We start from the raw sequence: 20455 nt of genomic DNA on the forward strand, positions 1-20455 counted from the left end.
ACGTGGATGGAACTGGAGAGTGTGATGCTAAGTGAAATAAGCCGTACAGAGAAAGATAGATACCATATGGTTTCACTATTATGTGGATCCTGAGAAACTTAACAGAAACCCATGGGGGAAGGGAAGGAAAAAAAAAAAAAAGAGGTTAGAGTGGGAGAGAGCCAAAACATAAGAGACTGTTAAAAACTGAGAACAAACTGAGGGTTGATAGAGGGTGGGAGGGAGGGGAGAGTGGGTGATGGGTATTGAGGAGGGCACCTTTTGGGATGAGCACTGGGTGTTGTATGCAAACCAATTTGACAATAAATTTCATATATCAAAAAAAAATTAAGTTAAAAATTAAAAAAACAAAAAAAAACAAAAAAAAACCAGAAGGCTGGCAAGTCCAAAACCTGTAGGGTGGGCTGTCAGGCTGGAGACCAAGGGAGAGCTGATGCTGCAGAATCCCTCCTGATCAGGGGGAGGTCTGTTCAGGCCTTCAGCTAATTACATGATACCCATATGTATTAAGGGGGACAATATGATTCACTCAAAGTCCACCTATTTAAATGTTAAATCTCATTCAGAATACCTTCATAGAAACATCCAGAACATAGTTTGACCACATATGTGGACACAGTGGCCCAACCAAGTTGACACATAAAATTAACCATCACAAGTCCACCTCTGGTCATCTTGGTACCCATATGCATCCCCTTAAACTGTACTTAATCTTCAAATAAAGACAGTCACAAGGTCATACTTCTCCCTATCATGATACAATTATCCTGCGTACAAACAAAAACACACTATCCCTTTCACCACAAGAGGATGCAAAGTCATTAAGAGATGTTTACTCTCTCTCTGATATCCTCTAACTTAACTACTATGATGCAAATTTGACAATGCTTAAATTATATATCAGTTCAATGTATCTTATGTCATAAAATAAGAGGATAACGGAAGAAAAAGTTATTAGACAGGTATAAATGCAGGAACATATTTCTAACAAAACAAGGAAGAAATACTCATAACAATTAATGTTTCCCTTTCTGTAACTAGTCACGTGGCCATAGCTGGTATTCATAACTACCTTCTTTTACTACTCATTCCACATTTCCTTTGTCCTCAGCAAGCACCTCAGCTGGCCATGGTTCTTTATCTGGTAGGGTATCCCAGGCCTTCATTCCTGAAGGACCTGGACCATTAGTAGTCCTTCCTGAATTTGGTTGTTGTAGTTTTCCATTGAGCTTAATTACAGGGTATGTTATTACTAAGGGAGGCCTTAAGGGGCCTCCTGTATTCTAGACATACTCTTCCATGCCTCTCTTGTGGAGTGACAGTCCAATTTCCACTTGGTGGTCAGGATCAATAACTTCAGTCAGCACACTAATTCCCTTCTTTGCCTGCTGATTGAGGGGCGTGAAGAGCCTAAAGTGGCTGGGTGGCAGTCTTATTTTCCAATTCAGTGCAATCATTATTGTGTCTCTTGGTGGAGGTGTTCCTCCCTTTGGAACAAAGACCTCTATCCAGGCCAGTGGAGCATAAGGTCATGGGGACAGGAAGCCAACTTTGTGCTAGTGGATCACTAGGGTGTGACAATGAGTGGTCCAACTCCCATTTACACCCTTTGATTCTTGGACCTGTGAACCCTGGCTATGGCAGAAATAGCACCATACGTTGGATGGTGAATCAGAGCATATACAGCCTCCTGGAGAGCCTTGCCCCAGCCCTGCAAGGTGTCGCCACCTAGCTGGTGCTGTAACTGGGTCTTCAAAAGTCCTTTCTTAAGAGGACATGACCTCCCCTATATTCAAGAGGTTCTGTGTCTATAAACTGGCTCAAGTCTGGGAATTAGTTGAGGGGATGTGACTATTTTTATTTCCAAGTTAGACTTTTGTTCATTTGACCTAGAATTTTTGTGGCTATACAGATCAAAGTAAGTATTTAGTAGGCTTCCTAAATGTTTCTCTTCTAGGAACATCATGATCAACTAGCCAATGCTATAGGCCCCTGGAAGCCAGACTATTCTAATTCCTGCTTTGACTATGCTTTCCATTATGGTAATCATGTCCACCTTACCTTTGGAGGTTGAGTGATGCCACTTGGCCCTTGCCACCCAGGAATAAAATTACTCCCATTGCCTTTAGGTTCCTCTACTCAGTAGCAGCGATTCTCACTGTAAGTTCTGGTCTACAGATAAGAGTGATGTCCCAGCAGGCCCCTAAAGGTGAGGTAAAAAGTGTAACCCACGAGAAGGTGTGCTCTTCAAGGGTGGAGTTCTTCAAGGGGAGCTGGGGCTCCCCTCAAAAATACATTTCTCACAGTCGTGGTGAAGGGTGTGCCCTGCAGACCCTCCCAGGGTAGGTGAGTAGGTCTTAAATGACAAATCTACTCCAACATTCAAACATCCCTAAGACTTTAAATCCTTTCTTCTACAGTAAACCAAGGGCAGGGCTTGCATTTCTAGCTCACTTACTGCAGACTACACTTTGGATCACGTGTTAACCAACCAAAGTTTCAGAGCCCTTTCTAACTTTCTGTGCTGCAACATTAAATGAAGCATCTCTGCTTAGTGGGCCCATGTCAATAAATTCACCCTAATCCAAGGATATGTTCCTTACACCATTACCCCACATCCTTAATATCCATTCCCCCACACATGTCTCCCTATTTCTGTCTGTACGAATTAGAAAAAATCTAGTAGCTCTTTTGGAGTGCAGTACACCTTCTCATGGGCTACACGTTTTACCTCACCTTTAGGGGCCTGTTGGGACTTGAGTCTTGTTATAGTTGTAGAAGCAGAGAGAGGTGGTCGGTGGGAGGGTCCTCAGGGGCATCATCAGTGTCTTTCAAGGAAACGTCCTCAGGCATTATGTTTTCCATTATACTTTCTTCAGGCAATGCAGGGCTAATCTCTCCTCACTGGGGATGGAGAGGCGGCTTCTACTAGTAACGATGACTCATGATGTTAAGGACTCAATGTTCCCAGTTTCATTACTGGTCTTCCCCCATGTTCCCAATCCCATCTTTAGGATCCCATTGCTTCCCAATTGATGCCTACACTTTAATGGTGGATGTGCAGTGAGGTTTGGAATTCAAGTTCCATTGTAATTCAGCCATTGGATGAGACTCTCATCTCAGCCCTGTGGCTCCAGGAGATAAGGGGTCTCTTTCAGGGTAGATATAGAAACTTTCAGGCCAGACATAGAAGCTTTCAGGTCATTTATGAAGCGTTTGAGTGAGGAATTTGAATCTCTGAGCTCATTCTTTTCTTTTTCCCACTTTGTCCAGTGACATTAGGAACAACCAACAATTCCCATTGTACTCCTTAGTTTCACAAAAAATATTTTAACGTATCATGTACATGCCCTCTCAGATCCTTGCCTTGTATGAGTATTTGATTAGGAGTATGCAATAGTGATATTTTGTGTATTTCTATTGCCACATCAGGCCATAGACTATGAGTGTGCTCTTTACTGTTGGAAATAGAGTTATTAGTGTCTTTAAATATAATCAAATTAGAGAACCAACTCCAGAACCCCACAACCAATTCAGAAAACTCATCCTTAACATTCTGTTCTTTAGAAAAAGAGAAAGAGAGAGAGAGAGAGAGAGAGAGAGAGAGAGAGAGAGAGAGAGAGATTCTGTTCTTTAGAGCCAGTTCTGGTATCAAAATCTGCATGAGTCAGGGTTCTGCAGAGAAAAAGAACCAATAGGATGCAGTGTGTGTGCGTGTGTGTGTGTGTGTGTGTGTGTGTGTGTGTGTGTGTGTAGAGACAGACAGACAGAGATACAGAGAGAAACAGAGACAGAGAGACAGAGAAATTTATTTCAAGGAACTGGCTCGTGATTACGGAGACTGGTAAATCCAAAGCCTGCAGGATTGGCTGACAAACTAGAGACCCACATAAGAACCAATGTTGCAGCTCAAGTCTAAAGGCCATCTGCTGCAGAACTGCCTCTTGCTCAGGAGAGGTCAGTCTTTTTCTCTGTTCAGGCCTTCACCTGATTGGATGAGGCCCACCCACATTATAGAGGGCAATTTGCTTTGCTCAAAATTCATGGATTTAAAAGTTATTCTCATCCAAAAAACACTCTCACAGAATCATCCATAATAATGTTTGACCACATATCTGGGCACCATGACCCAGCCAAACTGGGTCACATAAAATTAACCATTATGCTTTATCATTTCTGTCCTTCTTTCACTCTCTCTTCCTTTATTTTTAACACATGGCAAAATGTTCACAGCTGTTGGTTTACACATATTTTTTTTCACATTTTAGGCATTTATATTTCCTTCTTACATGCCAGAAGACTGCATTTCAGAGAAGTGAGGTGATTTTCTCAAGGCTAAACAGTCAATATTTGGCCATCCCAGGAATCAAACCCAGATCTTCTGACTTAAGATTCCTGGCTCTTTCTAATGATTTTAGTTCCCAAAACCTCAGCTGAGAGTGCACTGAAAATTGCGACACTGCCCATATTTTAAACCACTTATTGACATCCATAGTATCTCTGGAGTCACCTTGGTTTCTGTGATGTACCATTTGCAGGATGTGGGGCAAGGGTGGGCATTCTCAGTGCCATACTCTAGATTACTTTTTATTATTTCTGGATGTATTATATTACCTTTATGTTGCCTTGGACAGATAGCAGCACTCAAGAGACAGTGGAGTTGATGGTGTGGTTCTGGAAGGAGTAAGATGGATAGGGTTCTCTTTTCCATTTAGCCCATTTACCTTTTGAACAGGAAGTGCCAGTGAGTCAGTCCAGTAATGGCTGGGGCATTATTATTAAGCCTCCGCTCCTTAGGCTGCCACCTTATTTATTCTTCACAGTAGATAATGTTATCACCTTTTACAATGGGCCTGGATGGACTCTGCTGTCTCAGGTTCAGCACCATTTTGTGGCTGAAACAGCAAACAAAGTTTTTTATTTTTATTTTTTTAAAAGATTGTATTTTTAGATGATAAGCCTCTTAAATGTTAATGAATCAGATGGTATACCTTAAGCCTGAATTACCCTCTATTTCATTGAGAGCTTTTTAATAATAGGAATTAAATTATATGCTTCACAGGATGGGTGGAGACAGGTGCAGAATAAATAGACAGAACCTTGGGAATTCAAGCTGGTGCAGCCACTCTGGAGAACAGTATGGAGGTTCCTCAAAAAACTAAAAATAGAACTACCCTATGACCCAGCAATTGCACTACTAGGCATTTATCCACGGGATACAGGTGTGCTGTTTCAAAGGGACACATGCACCCCCATGTTTCTAGCAGCACTATCAACAATAGCCAAAGTATGGAAAGAGCCCAAATGTCCACCAATGGATGAATGGATAAAGATGGCGTGATATATGGATAGATAGATAGATAGATAGATAGATAGATAGATAGATAGATATAGATAGATAGATAGATATAGATATATATATTTACATATATATATCTATATATATCTATATATATACACACACACACACACACACACACACACACACATATATTGGAGTATTACTCGGCAATCAAAAACAATGAAATCTTGTCATTTGCAACTACGTGGATGGAACTGGAGGGTATTATGCTAAGTGAAATTAGTCAGTCAGAGAAAGACAAAAATCACATGACTTCACTCATATGAGGACTTTAAGAGACAAAACGGGTGAACATAAGGGAAGGGAAACAAGAATAATATAAAAACAGGGAGGGGACAAAACAGAAGAGACTCATAAATATGGAGAAGAAACTGAGGGTTTCTGGAGGGGTTGTGGGAGGGGGGATGGGCTAAATGGGCAAGGGGCATCAAGGAATCTACTCCTGAAATCATTGTTTCACTATATGCTAACTAATTTGGATGTAAATTTTAAAAAATAAAAAATAAAATTAAAAAAAATAGAACCTGATGATTTCAATGAAAATAATACAATGGTCTCAACAAATTAAACCTTAAAGTTGAATTAATTAATTCATACCATATTAATTTGTTTTTTTACAAAACCTTTATTCTTGCATAAAATACCTACAAACCAGGAAAGTTTAATAGAGTTCCATGATGGCTCCAAGGCACTATCCTGTATATCATGATAACAACAACAGGAGATTCAAGAGGGCATACTCAGTTCGAGCCAGTGAATCTCATTGGCATCTTTGTGCCTGGCGCTGTGCTAGTGACTGTAAGGAATTCAAGGATGTAACCACTTTGAGGCAGGGGGGAGGGGGAAGGTATAAATTTAATCCACAAGCACACATTTCGGGTGGCCCTTTAGGCAGCCAGTGTTGTTCCAGGCACCATGGTACTCAGAGAAGAAATTTAAAGTGTTCACTCTTTAGTGAGATTTAGTGAGCTTAGAATCTAGTTGGGAATAATAGTGAGACATAAAGCCTTATGCATCAGGGAAGAAGTAGAGTAGCCATTAATCGTTGGGCTGTAAGTGCAACTAGGTTTCCAAGAACGATATTGAGGTGGACTGGTGCATTTGGAAAGGGGGTGGGAGAGGATTGCAAAATGGAGGCTCAGAGGGCAGATAGGATTTGTACAGGCAGAGGAGAGGAGAGAAGGTATTCCTAGGAGAATGAGGAGAAAAGTGAACATGGGCACAGAGATGGGAATGAGCATGGCAAATGTGGGAAAGAGCAAGAAGAGCTCTCAGGACATGAAAGGAAGAAATGTTGGCAATATCATAGAACTGGCTTCATGGAGCCATGGAGTGCACAGTGGACTAAGAACCGGAGGGCCTGAATTCCCAAAGGTATTATCCTGGTTCTGTACTTACTACATGGGTGGCCTTGGTTAGGTCAGGTAGATGTTTTGTGCCCTGGTGCCCTTATTTACTCATGGTCACATGAGGATACTGACAGTAGCCTGCTGCTCTCTCATGCTTGTTGCAAAAACCACAAGAGATGATGCCTGAAGAAGTGTTTTTTAAATAGAAAAATTAAAATGAGGACCCCTTCTTCCACTTTATATTACACCAGCATGGTGAAGAAACGGCTCCTGAGTCTGCAGTAGGGTTTGTTTTCTAGTCAGCTTCAGGCAGAAGGTTACTGCATGTGGGGACAGGGGATGCTTCTTAGTTGACATGAAGGCAATTTTTGCCCCTGTAGAGGGCCAGGCCTGGAAGCCTCAACCCAGGGGAGACAGATCATCCATGCAAGAGGTGTTTCTTGGGTTCTCTGCTGGGTTGTATGACCTCTCTGAAAGAGGTCCCTGTTCTCTGACATCAGTTGAAGGAAGTCACAAAACTGTACACAAAGGCCAGTGAGGTGTGGTGGAAAAAGACCTGGACCTGGAATGAAATCTGTTTGCCCCATACTAAACATGTGAACTTAAGCAAGCAGCTTGCTATCTCTGGGCCCTGGTTCCCTCATCCGTCAAATTGAAGTAAAAACAACACTGCTCCACTTCCTTATAGAGTGGGTTATTGCAGGGGTCAAATGCGCAACACAGAGGTTTCTGTAAACTCTAAAGTGGTAGGCCAACTTGGCTTATTTTTATTTTTCTCATTAATGAATGTAAACAGTTTTCTGACCAGTTGCTATCTACTATTTTGGCCTGCTCTATCATCACATCTGAAAGGTTATACTTCAGACAGCTAGTTGTACCTTACCACAGTATTAGCACTGCAGTTAGGCTGAATTCTTAGGGTTCCTGTATAATTAAACCAGAACTCCAACTTAGGATACAGATCACAGAGTCATAAACCATTTGAGGGTGGGGGAAAGTTTGGATCTGCAGTTAAAATACAAGGGCAAATTCACTCAGCTCTATTTTACTCCACATGACCATTTGCTTTATGTGGGCAAGAACACAGAGCTCAACAGGGTTTTCAGAATATTCTAGTTAACAAAAGTGTTCCCACTCACCTTCACTACTCTACAACCCTAACACTAGTCTGGATAAACCTGCACTAGTTTAGTGTCCTCTCAGTACTAGCATTCTAGCGCTGGCAGGCTTCCCCTATCTCTCCGCAGGAAAACAAAGAAAAGAAAAGAAAACAAACAACCCACAGTGGGCTTCTTTGATTGGGTCTTAATTTCATGTGGTTGCCATTTTGTCTCACCTTTACACAAAATGCCTCACCCACATATAGAGCACACAAGGAGTTGGAAGAGGACCAGGGTTTTGTGGGAGCATTTGGAGAGTGCCCTTAAGAAGGCTGGGAATATCTCCAACCAAGGGAGAGAGATGGAAAGTGGGTCATCTCTTCACATCCACTCAAGCAAGCAAGAGGGTCTTCAAGAAGACCATTGCCTAGAGCTTCAAATGAGCCCCCTCTCCATGAGGGACCAAGAGGCACCTGGAGCACAAGGCAGAGCACATCTGCCCCGCCCCCCAGCCCAAGCGCCTTCTCCTAAGTGGGTGACCCCCATTGAGACGTCACCGCCCGCGGCAGCCACTGTTTGGTCCGCGTCCTGTTGCCCCAGGAGACGACGCGGGCCTTTCCAAGAGTCTCAGAGCGAAGCCAGAGAGTCCTTGGCCCCGACCGACCGACCCTTCCAAAGTGAGGCTCCTGCCTCCAGACCTAGCCCCTCCCCACCCCACCCCACCCCCAATCGCCGAGGACCAGATTTCCCTCAAGTTCTCAGAGAAAGGAGAGCAAGGACGGCATCATGAGTGAGGTGGGAGAGGTCACCCGCACAGAGGTGACCGCCTCAGTACCCCCTCAAGCCGCGCAGAAACTCCTGGTTTCCTTGGGAGGTGGAGATCTTCCCCGGGCCCCAGTGGCTGGCAACCTCGGCAGAGACGCGATCCCCAAGACCACCGCGGCAGGAGGCGCCAAGGGAAAGGTGCCCAAAAAGGTCATCGCCAAGAGGGTGCGAGGCTCCGTCAAGTGGTTTAACGTGAAGAACGGGTACGGTTTCATCAGCAGGCATGATACCCAAGAAGATGTGTTCGTTCACCAGACGGCCATCACCCGGAACAACCCTCACAAGTACCAACGCAGCGTGGGCGACGGCGAGATGGTCGAGTTTGATGTGGTGCAGGGCGAGCGGGGCACCGAGGCCGCTAACGTGACCGGGCCAGCGGGTGCCCCAGTGCAGGGCAGTCGCTACGCTGCCAACCGCCCCCGCTTCTGCAAGGGCTTCTACATCCGCCGCCGCGGGCCACCCCTGCACGGTCCCAGGGGCGCTGAGGACGACGTCGACGAAGGTGAGGCCAGTGGCGAAGGCTTCACCAAGGCCCAGGGCCAGAGGCGCCGCCTGCCCGGCGGACCCCAAGACCAAAGGCTGCAGTGCTTTCCGCCCTTCCGCAGGGCCTGGGCCCTGTCTCGCGGCCCTTCGATCCTCGCTCCCACCAGCGGCCCGCGGCCTGCCCACCTGCCCGCGTCTGCCCCAGCCTCAAGGCCCGAGTGCGCCCCTCGGCGGGGGCCCGGCCCCAGCTACCTGCTGAGTCGCCCTAGGGCTCGAGGCATCACTCCTGGTCCAAGACCCTCAGCAGGCATTTCTGAGGAGCTGGAGGCGGAAGACAAGGAAAGCGGGCATGACGACGGAGGGCCGAAGCAGAAGCCCCCACCACGCTACGGATCCCGCCGCCCCAACAACCCACGCCACCGCCCGCAGCAGGTGCGCGGTGCCCAGGGCCAGGTCAACGTGGGAGGAGAAGGCAAGACCGGGAAGGGCCCTGCGGAAACACCCGCTTCGGTTGCTGTGGCCAAGAAGAACAGCGCCGCTGAGGAGGAGGACACCTTGGTCACTGATGTCCCCTCTGCCACCCAGGCCAAGTAACAACAGCCTGGCTCCCTCCCCGGGGACTCCCTGGCCTGGGCTGCAGGGGATTCCCCCTTGAGGAGATGATGTCCTTTAAAGTAACACAACCCAAACATCCACCTTGACTGTTAGATTTGTGCCCTTTTGAGAAAAATACACGCCTCTTCCCCAAGGTTTGAGGATAAGCTACAAGATCTATATATTTCTGAATTCCCTTTTATCATCTGTGTTGGTAATTTCTGTACACACACACACACACACCATGTCATACTCATGCACACACCTCTGAATTTATTCTTTTAAAAGATCTGACCAGGACCACAGCTATTATTCTGTGTCACCAGGGGAATTAGTTGATGGACTAACAAAAATTACTTTTATTTTTAATACAAAAACAAAGATGATCTGATATTGAATATTATCTTACATCGCTGTGTGATATTGCCTGAATGGTCATTTTTTCAATAAATCATTTCATGTTGCTTTTATCTATTATTGCTGTTGTCTGATTTAAAACAAAACACTCGTCAGCACAGAATTGTATTGAACCACTCCTTTCAGTGCTTTTTCAGAACCAGTTTTAGCAAACATCATACCTGTTGTTCGTTCTTTTTACAAGTCATGAATTTAAGGCTAATTGTGGACTTGTGGGAGGCGAGGGTTGAACATCTCAAGGATGTTCTAAAAGATTAGAATACACAGACAGGGAAGAAGTGTCCCCATCACATCCTCTTCCTCTGCCATTTGAGCAATAAATCTGGAGGGTGGGCCCAACTACCCACATTTACTGCTTAGGTGTTTATTCTATGACGCAAAACTCAAAGAGCTGGACAAAACACCAAAAAAAAAAAAAAAAAAAAAAAAAAAGAGGCTCTCTGGAAGCACAATTTGCCTCTATTTTTCAATGGATTCGATCTAATACCATTTTCACGAGGGGCTAGGGGTGTGTGGTGGAAATGGAAAGATACTGGTCAAAGAGTAAAATCTTTCAGTTATAAGATGACTAAGTTCTGGGGACCTAATGCACAACATGATGACTATAGTTAACAGTACTGTGTTGTATACCTGAAAGTTGCTGAGAGTAGAGCTTTAATGTTCTCACCATGACAGCAACAAAAGGATAATTATGTGAAGTGAATAACGTGTTAATTAACCTTATTGTTGTAAATGTTTCACGATATATGCATGCATCAAATTATCCCATTGTACGACTTAATGTATACAATATTATATGTCAACTACATGTCAATAAAGCTAGGAAAAAAACTGAAGAAAATTAAAAAAGAAAACAGGGATGGAAGCAGGTTTAATTTTTGTCATGCATACTTCTGGAACTGAAGAGAAACATGTAGTCCATGTTTTCCATGTGTGCTTCCTGATTTGAGTCCATCCAGGGGGGCTGTGCAAGATTCCTGGGAGGCTGGGCAGGTAAAGCTCAGCCTGCATCAGCCACTTTCCCATCAGATAGAGAGGCTCCAACCGGGAGTGTCATCCCTATCCTGGTTTTCCTTTGAATATATAGTGGGATTGGTGGGTGGGTAGGAGGCAGGGTTGGGGGAGGGGTGTGGGCAATTAATAAATTTGAAACTAATATGATAGGGAAAAGATAGGATAAAATAGGCAGAGAGGGAAAGGCTAGGACCTGAGGTCCCTGGGTGGGGAAAAACACATATTTTGACACAACACTAGGAGCGTTTGACTACAGCAAACCCCTCGGGCATAAGGCTCCTCTTAAGAATGTAACAGACACCACCTACTCCCCCTCAGGTTCCCCTTAGGAATTTGACAATCAAAATACCTAACTGAAATAAGTAAACCATAACACTTATGTCATACGAGGGACAGTATGACCATAGTCTAACTCCTCACACAGTGGAATCCAGACAATCAGGAATGGACAACCCAGCACCAAGAGTTATCAAGCCAATAAGGGTAGGACATAAGAAGGAACAAGGGGGAGGGGATGGAGGACGGGTGGGCAACAGAACCTTATGAAACAAAGGCCCTTGCCTATAGTCAGGGCATTCACTTTCAAATCCCCCCTCTCTGCAAAGAAAGCTTTCATACTCCTCTTACTTTCTAATCTTATACTCTAATAAACGTTTGCCTGCTGCTCATTTTCTTTGGTGTTCACCTCTTCATTCTTCGAAGCGGAGAGATGACAAACCACGGGTATTGAGGTAAAGAATCCTACAACATTTCTTGGGGGCTCACCCGGGATACCCAACGTCTTCTAACCTTAAGCAAAGAGCAGCCACGGCTCCCTTTTTTTTTTTTTTTTTTTTCTTTCTATCCTAAATAAAACTCTCAAACCAAACAATGGTCACTGGTCAGCCAGTTAAGAGCAAATAGTGTGGCTGCCATTCCCAAGTCTCGGGTGACAGGCTCCTTTGGTCTCCTCCCAGCTGATCTCTCAAAGTAGTTGGGAGCATCGGTGTGGTGGAGCCCCAGTTTCCTTCCGAGATGAACCCCCAGATGCACAGGACCCAGGGGAGGCTGAATAGCAACGGATGGGTCCTGACCAAGGCTACTCTTTGGTGGACGCCTAAAGGCTATCTGCAAAACCTGATCCCTGACTTCCCGTTTGGGTATCTGGTAGAATTCTCCTCTTTCTGTCTTGGTCAGCCTCTCCCTTCGGGAAATGAGTGGAAAAGCCCAGGACTGATCCCTCGTATATCCTCCTAGGAGTGATCTGGGTGACTTCCAAGGGGTCCTACTCACAGGTTTCCCAACTGCAGTAGAAGGTGGCTCTCTACTTGCTTCCATATCTGACACTCTGGTGTGGCTCACCTCCCAGGACCTCCCCCCCCCCCCACTTTTTTTTAACCTTTCAATTTCAAACGTCTTTTGTGGAGTGGAGAGCAGGACTTACTTCAACAACTTCTGGGTTCACCACCCTCCTCCTGCCCCTGATGCCCAGGTGGGGGGCGGGCGGGAGGGGGGATTGGAGAGAAGACACATGGCAAGCTCCCACAAGATGCAGATGATAATTAGAACCAACTGTCTTCGGTTGGTGTCCCTTGGGACAGGGACTTTAAGGAATATTCCCAAGCAGCTGCCAAAACTCCTTTTCTTTTGGGGAACTTCCCTATCTTCTCTGGCCAGATGTGGACTTCCCACTTCCACTTGTTGGTGGAAAAAAAAAAAAAATCTGCATCTGCTTGTCTGTCAGAGATGACAGGATTTAGGATTTTAGGACCCAGAGACCTTTTTCTCTGCCCTCTGGTCTTTTATTGGCCTCCAGGCTTCTAGGCCACACCTCACCTCTTATGCCTTCCCCTCCCACCTCCTGTTTTTCTGCACCACATTGGGTGTGGACTGCATACCTGGCTCCTATACCTTCTGGGTGCCTCCAGCACCATGAGCTCCTCTTCCTCTCCTTTTTGTAAAGGAGCAAAGAGTACCCCCTTAGACTTACACTGCTTACTTCAGATTTCCTCACTGGTGCCCCAGATAAAAATGGACAATGGTGAACAAATTGATTGACTTTTAAATGGACACAGATGGAACATATTCAGTATTTAAACTAATTTAAGTGTGTTGGTTTAATTAAGATAGACATATCTTTAGAGTTATCAGCATTAAATATAAAACTTTTTTCTACCTAGGTTTACTGAGGTCAAATAAGCTTGTGTTATCTCTGTGGCAATTTGTCAGCAAAAAGGTGACTTAAAATGATGGTTACTTTTGTCTGTCTCAAAGTTTTCATGGGTAATTGTTAGGATAGTTTTCAGGGTCTTTGATAGCCTGAAACTTTAAAGTTTTTCTTGGATGATAAACTGGATTAAATTCATTGGACACTCAGGCCTTTTCCAAATCGGATGGAATGCTGAAGCATTACTTACTAAATATAGGTGTGTGCTTTTGACTTATTGCAGAGAAACTAAGGATAGTTGGGTCTGTTGGAAAACAGGCTTTGTGCTTAATTAATTCCTAAGTTTGCCATCTAAGGAATTCTGATGTGACAGACAAATCACAATTGGTTAGTACTTACTTTTCACTGGAGACTAAGGTTTCTAAGAGTTAAAATTCTGCTAAATGTAGTTAAAACTGATGTAAATAAGAAAAGTGACTCTGTATAGAAAAGTAGATGTTGTAAGAAGGATGTAAGAAAAGAAGTGGAATTACTTTTTTGTTGAAGATATATATATATTTGTCCTAAATGAGACTGTTTTGTTTTTGTTTTTGTTTTTGTTTTTTTGTTTTTGTTTTTGTTTTTTGTTTTTTTGTTTTTTTTTGTTTTTTTTGTTTTTTTTTGAGAGAAACGGCTTGGGACAAAATCTGAATGCAAAGAAAAGTTATAGAAAATTTGTTAAGGGAAGTCTTTGAAAAGCAATTTTATGTGTGGTCAGGATGGACTAAGGTTAAACTGAATGTATTTTAAAAGTATACTGGTATAATATTAAAATTCTGCTTTTACTCTCTCTTAAAAAGACAAAGTTATCTTGGATTGGTGGTCTGCTTTGGATTGAAAAAAAAGGGGGCGGGAAACAAAGATTTTTTCCCCCTCTTTTGTCTGCCTCAAAATATGGAAAGAACTATAATTTTAACCAAAAGGACAGGACAGCACGCCATTTTGCATTGTTTTGCTCAAGCCTTCGTTGAAATTGCCCCCCCCCCCACCTTGGGGTGCCTGGGTGGCTCAGTTGGTTAAGCTTACAACTTCAGCTTAGGTCATGATCTCACGGTTTGTGAGTTCGAGCCCCACGTTGGACTCTGTGCTGACAGCTCAGAGCCTGGAGCCTGCTTTGGATTCTGTGTCTCCCTTTTTCTCTGTTCTTCCCTGCTCATTCTCTGTTTCTGTCTCTCTCCCTCAAAAATAAATAAGCATTAAAAACATTTTTTTTTTTAAGAAAGAAATTGCCCCTCTTTTGATCCAAAGGCTGGGGAGATGGTGGCAACGTCCTTGATGCCAGCCTCCAAATGCTCCACATTTGTATTGTTTCTGCAGGGAAGAGGAATGGATGCCTGTACCATATGAGGGATGGACCACCAAGACATATGAAGGGCTTTTACCAGGATACACGGGAACAATTTTGCTACATTTAGCCTAATGTATGCCGATTTGTAACAACCTAGAGACTTTGAAATGGACACCCACATGGCTGGAACATATTTATATGGGCATTGCTGGAAAAGGCAGAGGAATAGACTGTGACTTTGGCCCTTTCAGCCACCCTCAAGGGCCGATGATCAATATGTAAATTACTGTCCAGCCAAAGTAAAGCTAGTGCATCCCTCCACAACCAAGGGAGTCTGGCTTGGTCACAGTGCATACCCCCAAAGTCCCTCCGGTGGGAAACGGAGGGGTAGGAGAAATCAGGGAAGACAAGGTCAGCTCTCGGAGGTAAGGTCAAGCCTGGGTAAGAGCAGCTACTCCCAGCGATGAAAGGGAGCTTTGCAAAGTGAAAGTTGAAGTGGGGTTCCTGAGCAAACAGCTAGGAAGGAGTTCTTCAGATGTCTTTGGTGCAAAAAGGTGATTTTATTAAAGCACACGGACAGGACCCGTGGGCAGAAAGAGCTGCACTGGGGTTGTGAGGAGCAACTGATTATATACTTTTAGGTTGGAGGGAAGTTAGAGATATAGTTAGTTTTTAAGGAATTTCTGTATGCTGAAAGCAAGGTCTCACAGGACCCTGAAGAGTTAGCTATTGTCAAGATAAGGTTGCTTTTAGTTTTTAAGGAAGTGTAAACATTAAGACATCAAGGCAGCCATAAAGGTCTTGGGGAGTGTTACACAATGCAGGTGTCTGACATCTATCAATGGGCTGCGGGCTGTAAGGGAATTTAATTTAAACTACCTTTTTCTTGCCTTTGTTTCCCTCATCATTTTCCCCCCTGAACAACTTTGACCCTTAAACCTTTAAGGTTGCTGAAGGCAGAAGGTCTCATCCTCTGTAGTTTCTTCCTGCTAAATAGGGTCATAGAGATGTCCCTACCTATGGGTCAGGGATGCTCAGTTTGAGAATTTAATAGGAGTTAGGAAAGGCTAAGGCCGCTGTATCTAAAGTTGATAACATATGGGAGTTTTCTTGAGTAGAAAGGATCATCCTTTGGCTCGAAGTTATCGCAGTGAAGGAGTCTTGGCACTAGGTGGAGAGACATGGGAGAAAACAGCCAAACATGTTAAAATAAGAAAAAGAAAAAGAAGCCCAAGCAAGTCCTTTGATAGTTGACAAAAATCTTCCTCTAGTCCAGGAATTTAACCAATTATTGAAGGAAAGGGAGGGATCATTTAAAGCACCAATCTGAGTATTTGTCAGGTAGAAACTCAGAAATATTTTTGTGGTAATCTGGAATGTATATACAGCATTTTGTTTTTACGAGAGCACAAGTTCCACTTTGTGCAGCAGTTATAACAACTAATGCCATTTTGTTTTGTAGAACTGTTTAGTGCATTTGAGTTATTTTAGTGTTTAATAATATAATGTTATTTTGAGAGTCATTTAAGGCCTTGATTGTGTATTAGGTGGTGTTAACCATCATATAGACTCTATTTTGTTTAGTAAGCAGTCAGGTAATTAAAAAGAGGCACTTTTATAGAAACAAGAAACATACACGTTGATGATTAGAGCAAATTACAAACCCAGTGTCTGCCAGTGCTGGAAGTGAGAAGACTTTTAGATGTCAAGCTTGAAGCACCCTCAGATAGACTGGGAACAGGCAGTAAGAATCAGATGGGTTTTTCTGGTTTGTAATTCAAATATCTGTGGTGATCCTTTTGAATGGCCCATAGAGCAACAGGCACAAAGATTGTCTATACATGAGTTGTGACAATTTCTCTGAGGTTTACCTCAAGTTGTCTAGTGTAGGCAAACAATAAACATTTAAAGACAATTAGAACTACAACTTAACATCCATAAGGGTGCGTTATTGAAACATATTTTTTCCCTAATAACCCTCACAGCCAAGTGAAAACTAATTCATTTGTAGAACAATGTGGGAGATGCAGGTGAGAAGCATCAAAGGAAAAGACTTCAAAAGGGAAGGGCTGGAGAAGGTGCAAGGCCTTAGGACATGTTTACACAGCTGAACTCGGCTGCCACTCATAAGGAACACCTAGAGCCATCAACTTACATTGTCCAGGGCCGGATCCTCCTTCACACCTGACCCTTCCTAGTGTTATAGATACCAATTAACTCGAAATTCAACCTTGGAAAGCCAAACCATTAGATTGATTAACACACTTGCTTAGCTGACTTTATGCACGTAGTCTTTAGCAATTATCCTAATAAAAAGAAGCTTCATTCTGGAGTCAGTCGGGGCCTCATTCTGACTCGAGTATGAGGACCTTCACTTAACTGCACTTTGTTTGTGGACTCATCTTTTGCGACTCTGGCCATACTCCCTGCAACAGAACAAGTCCAGTTTAAACAAACTCGGCCTAATTACTTACATAAGCTCAGCAAGAACAGTGATTGGTGATAATAAAGTTTTTAAATTTTGCATTGCTGGAACTTTTGATAAGGAATCTCTAGACTGAACTTTTAGTAGCCTCCCCAGGTCAGAAGCCAAGCCAAGTACTTGCCATCCGACATGCCTGCAATACCTGTAGATTTGGGCGAATTCCTTTCCAGGAGGCCCCAAAGATATCCTGAGGTTCCTGCACCTGCCACGAAGTAACATTCTTTACTCACCTGTAAGCAAGGTATCAGGCCAACATTTCTAAGGGGGCTTTATTGGCCTCATGCTTTATAAAGTCAACCTTAGTTCCTTAAAACTGGTCATATCTGAGTCTATGCATGTTGCTCTCAAATATGACGTTGCAGTCAAAGCCTTGGTAAAATAACCAGTATTTCCAATGGTGTCCTATTACAAAGAGAACAGATTCTTATGGAACTTATGCAAATAATTATGATTGCCATGGAAGAATGAATACTTACTGAGAGTTTTTGAATTTCAGAGGGTTCAGGTAGAGAGAAAAGGTAATCATTTCGGTTGGTTCACAAAGGAATATTTTATCACATTTCTGCAAGTCATAGGCATCTTAAGAGAAAGTTTCCTTAATTTGGAAGAGCAAACATTAGAAAACCAGCAATGTTTCAAACAAGAGTCACAAAATTATACTCATCTTTTCCAGTTTATTTAGTCCCACGTTACTGATTCCTGTTCAGTTGGAATGCAGCCCTTTTGTTAGTTTTAGGATTTTTTTTTTTTTACCTATTTCAGTTTTATGATTTTAAAGACATCAAAAACCTGTGTTTGTTTAAAAAATCATTTCTATGGATCTTCTTGAAGATGAAACTTATTTTGTAAATGAGAAAAGACTATAATGCAATTGACAAGGAAATTCAGTTATTTCTGTGACACAGAACACTTTAATAATCAGAATATCAAGTGATGACCTTATATCAAAACATCACGTATACATAATATTTACCCAAGCAATACAACCTAAGGTTCACCATTATTTGTTTGGCAGGGATTTCCAAGTAACGTACCAAATAAAAAGGCCCAATTGGTCAAACAAGATGTCATTTACAATTTAAATCCTGGGAAGTTTGTTAAAACTTTAGAAAGTTAAAAAGCACATGCCTAGATAGGATTACTCATCATTATAAAACTCAAAACTTATTTATTTAAAGAAGGTAGCAAAAGAGATTCTAAGGGCAAATATGTAGGGTTATATAGTTGTTAGCACAACCTAGCTCCTTTAACATTGAGAAGTGTTAACTAAGTAATCAAAGACCTGATAAAGACAAAACACAAAGCTTTGGTTTTCTGGGCAGACATAAGAAAAAAAAAAAAAAAAAGCAAACAAGAACAAACAAACAAAAGAAAACACTGTTTACATTTTCCTATCAAGAGCAGACCAACAATCCTAGAAAATTTTGTCTTTTAACAGAGAGAAAAGAAGAATGTTAATTCTATACCCAGGAAATAAATGAGGGAGAGCCCTCCTCCCCCATATAGCTAGAGTAACCTGAGTCTTTTATGAAGGAGGAACAGTGAGAGAGAGTGTCAGAGTCCCCTTCATTAGGGATGGACTTTGTTTCCTCCAGTAACCTGGGTTTATTTGGAGGAGGCTGTTTAGACAATCATCCAATATATCAGGAGGCAGTTTATTAACCTGGCTGGTGGTTAGACACATTCTGCAAGAGGCCCTCAGGTCTGGATCCTGGTTTAGAGCCATGAACTCCTGGACATAGGGTACCACAGTCCATTTTCCCTGTTTCTTGTAGAAGAGATCTGATAGAATGTATTAAAATTTAATGTCCCATTAATGGGCCATTTTTCCTCATCTCCTAAGGTGTATTGAGGCCAGGCAATATTACAAAAGAAGATCAGGTTGTTGTTGTTTTTTTTTTTTGTTTTCTTAGTTCTTGCAATATGAATTGATTCCAGTGGGTAAAAAGGCATCCCAAGGGAGAGTCAATGGGGACTGAATAAGATCCCATAGTGCCAGAAAAGTAGAGAAGGTACATTACCAAAAACCCTCCTCCGCCCTCAACCCCTGGGTGGCATCCCACTCAGATTTGTCAGAGGTTCCTGGTGTCAAAGCAACCGGAGGCGTCCCTGAAACAAAAATCACTATGATCACTGACCAGCTGCTAAGGGTCCCTGGAGAAGGGAAGTGTCCCCTCACTTCCCTATTGCATCCCAGGCCACAAATGGGTGCCTGGACTATGGACCAAAACACCGTGCCATGCCGTGCCTTGAAAGCCGTGATGTAAAAGGCCGTGCCTTAGTTTACCTTGTCTCGAAGAGCATTCTGTGAAGGTGATGGCTTAGTTCCCTTGAAGGCTGTGCCATTTTTAACCCATGTAAAACATTAGAAAAGTTGTACAAGGAGGAATTACCCAACTCTGTAATTTAAGTAATTAGTAGAGGATATTGACAGAAAACAATAAAGATGGAAATCCAACAATATTTAAGTGACATTACAACACATATAGTCCTTACAGCCAAATTCCTTAGGATAAGATCCCCGGTTAGATTTTAATTCAGTCAGATACTGGTTTCAGCCAGCTCTCAGTGGAGGTCTCTCAGCCAGAAGTGGCTAGACCAGGAATGTGGGAGGGGATCACATTAGACCAATAAGGAGGAAAACTCACAGTGCAGTCTTTAAGATCCGCAGCTGTGCTAGTCACTTAGGTGGCTGTCCCGTGCTCAAGACAGACAAATTTGTATAAGGACAGGAATAAAGAGAGGGCATCAAGTTTCTGGGTCTTATTATCATTCTAGCCAGGGTACTAGCTTCCAGCCAAAAGGCAGGCTTTCTCCTCCCTGTAGAATAGCCATGGGCTAGAGGATTACAGCCTGAGCAATCAGCATGAAAGTATACCAATAAGACCATACTCCTTGGAAAGCCCCTGAAATGAGAGTAAAGGAAGAAAAGAGAAGGTACTTACCAAGTTTGCACCAAGGCTCAGAGTCCAGAGAAGACTCAATGCCCCGCATTCAGGTGCCAGATGATGAAATTTGAAATGGGGTTCACGAGCAAATGGCTAAGATTCTTCAGACGTCTTTAGTGCAAAAAGGTGATTTTATTAAAGCACGCAGACAGGACCCGTGGGTAGAAAGAGCTGCACTGGGGTTGTGAGGAGCAACTGATTATATACTTTTAGGTTGGGGGGTAGAGATATAGTCAGTTTTTAAGGAATTTCTGTATGCTGAAATCAGCGTCTCACAGGACCCTGAAGAGTTAGCTATTGTCAAGATAAGGTTGCTTTTAGTTTTTAAGGAAGTGTAAACATTAAGGCATCAAGGCAGCCACAAATGTTTTGGGGAGTGTTACACACTGTAGGTGTCTGACATCT

At 43.1% G+C, this 20455-nt stretch overlaps 1 protein-coding gene across 1 annotated transcript; it reads left to right on the forward strand.

The window, feature by feature from the left end:
- The first annotated feature begins 8419 nt into the window (after positions 1 to 8419).
- Positions 8420 to 10183, forward strand: LOC123594288 (Y-box-binding protein 3-like). The gene has a single exon (XM_045471055.1). It carries the CDS (start codon positions 8598 to 8600, stop codon positions 9711 to 9713), a length of 1116 nt encoding a protein of 371 aa, XP_045327011.1. The 5' UTR covers positions 8420 to 8597; the 3' UTR covers positions 9714 to 10183.
- The last annotated feature ends 10272 nt before the right edge of the window (positions 10184 to 20455 follow it).

This window comes from Leopardus geoffroyi, chromosome X (genome assembly GCF_018350155.1).
Source record: "Leopardus geoffroyi isolate Oge1 chromosome X, O.geoffroyi_Oge1_pat1.0, whole genome shotgun sequence".
Taxonomy (NCBI): Eukaryota; Metazoa; Chordata; class Mammalia; order Carnivora; family Felidae; genus Leopardus; species Leopardus geoffroyi.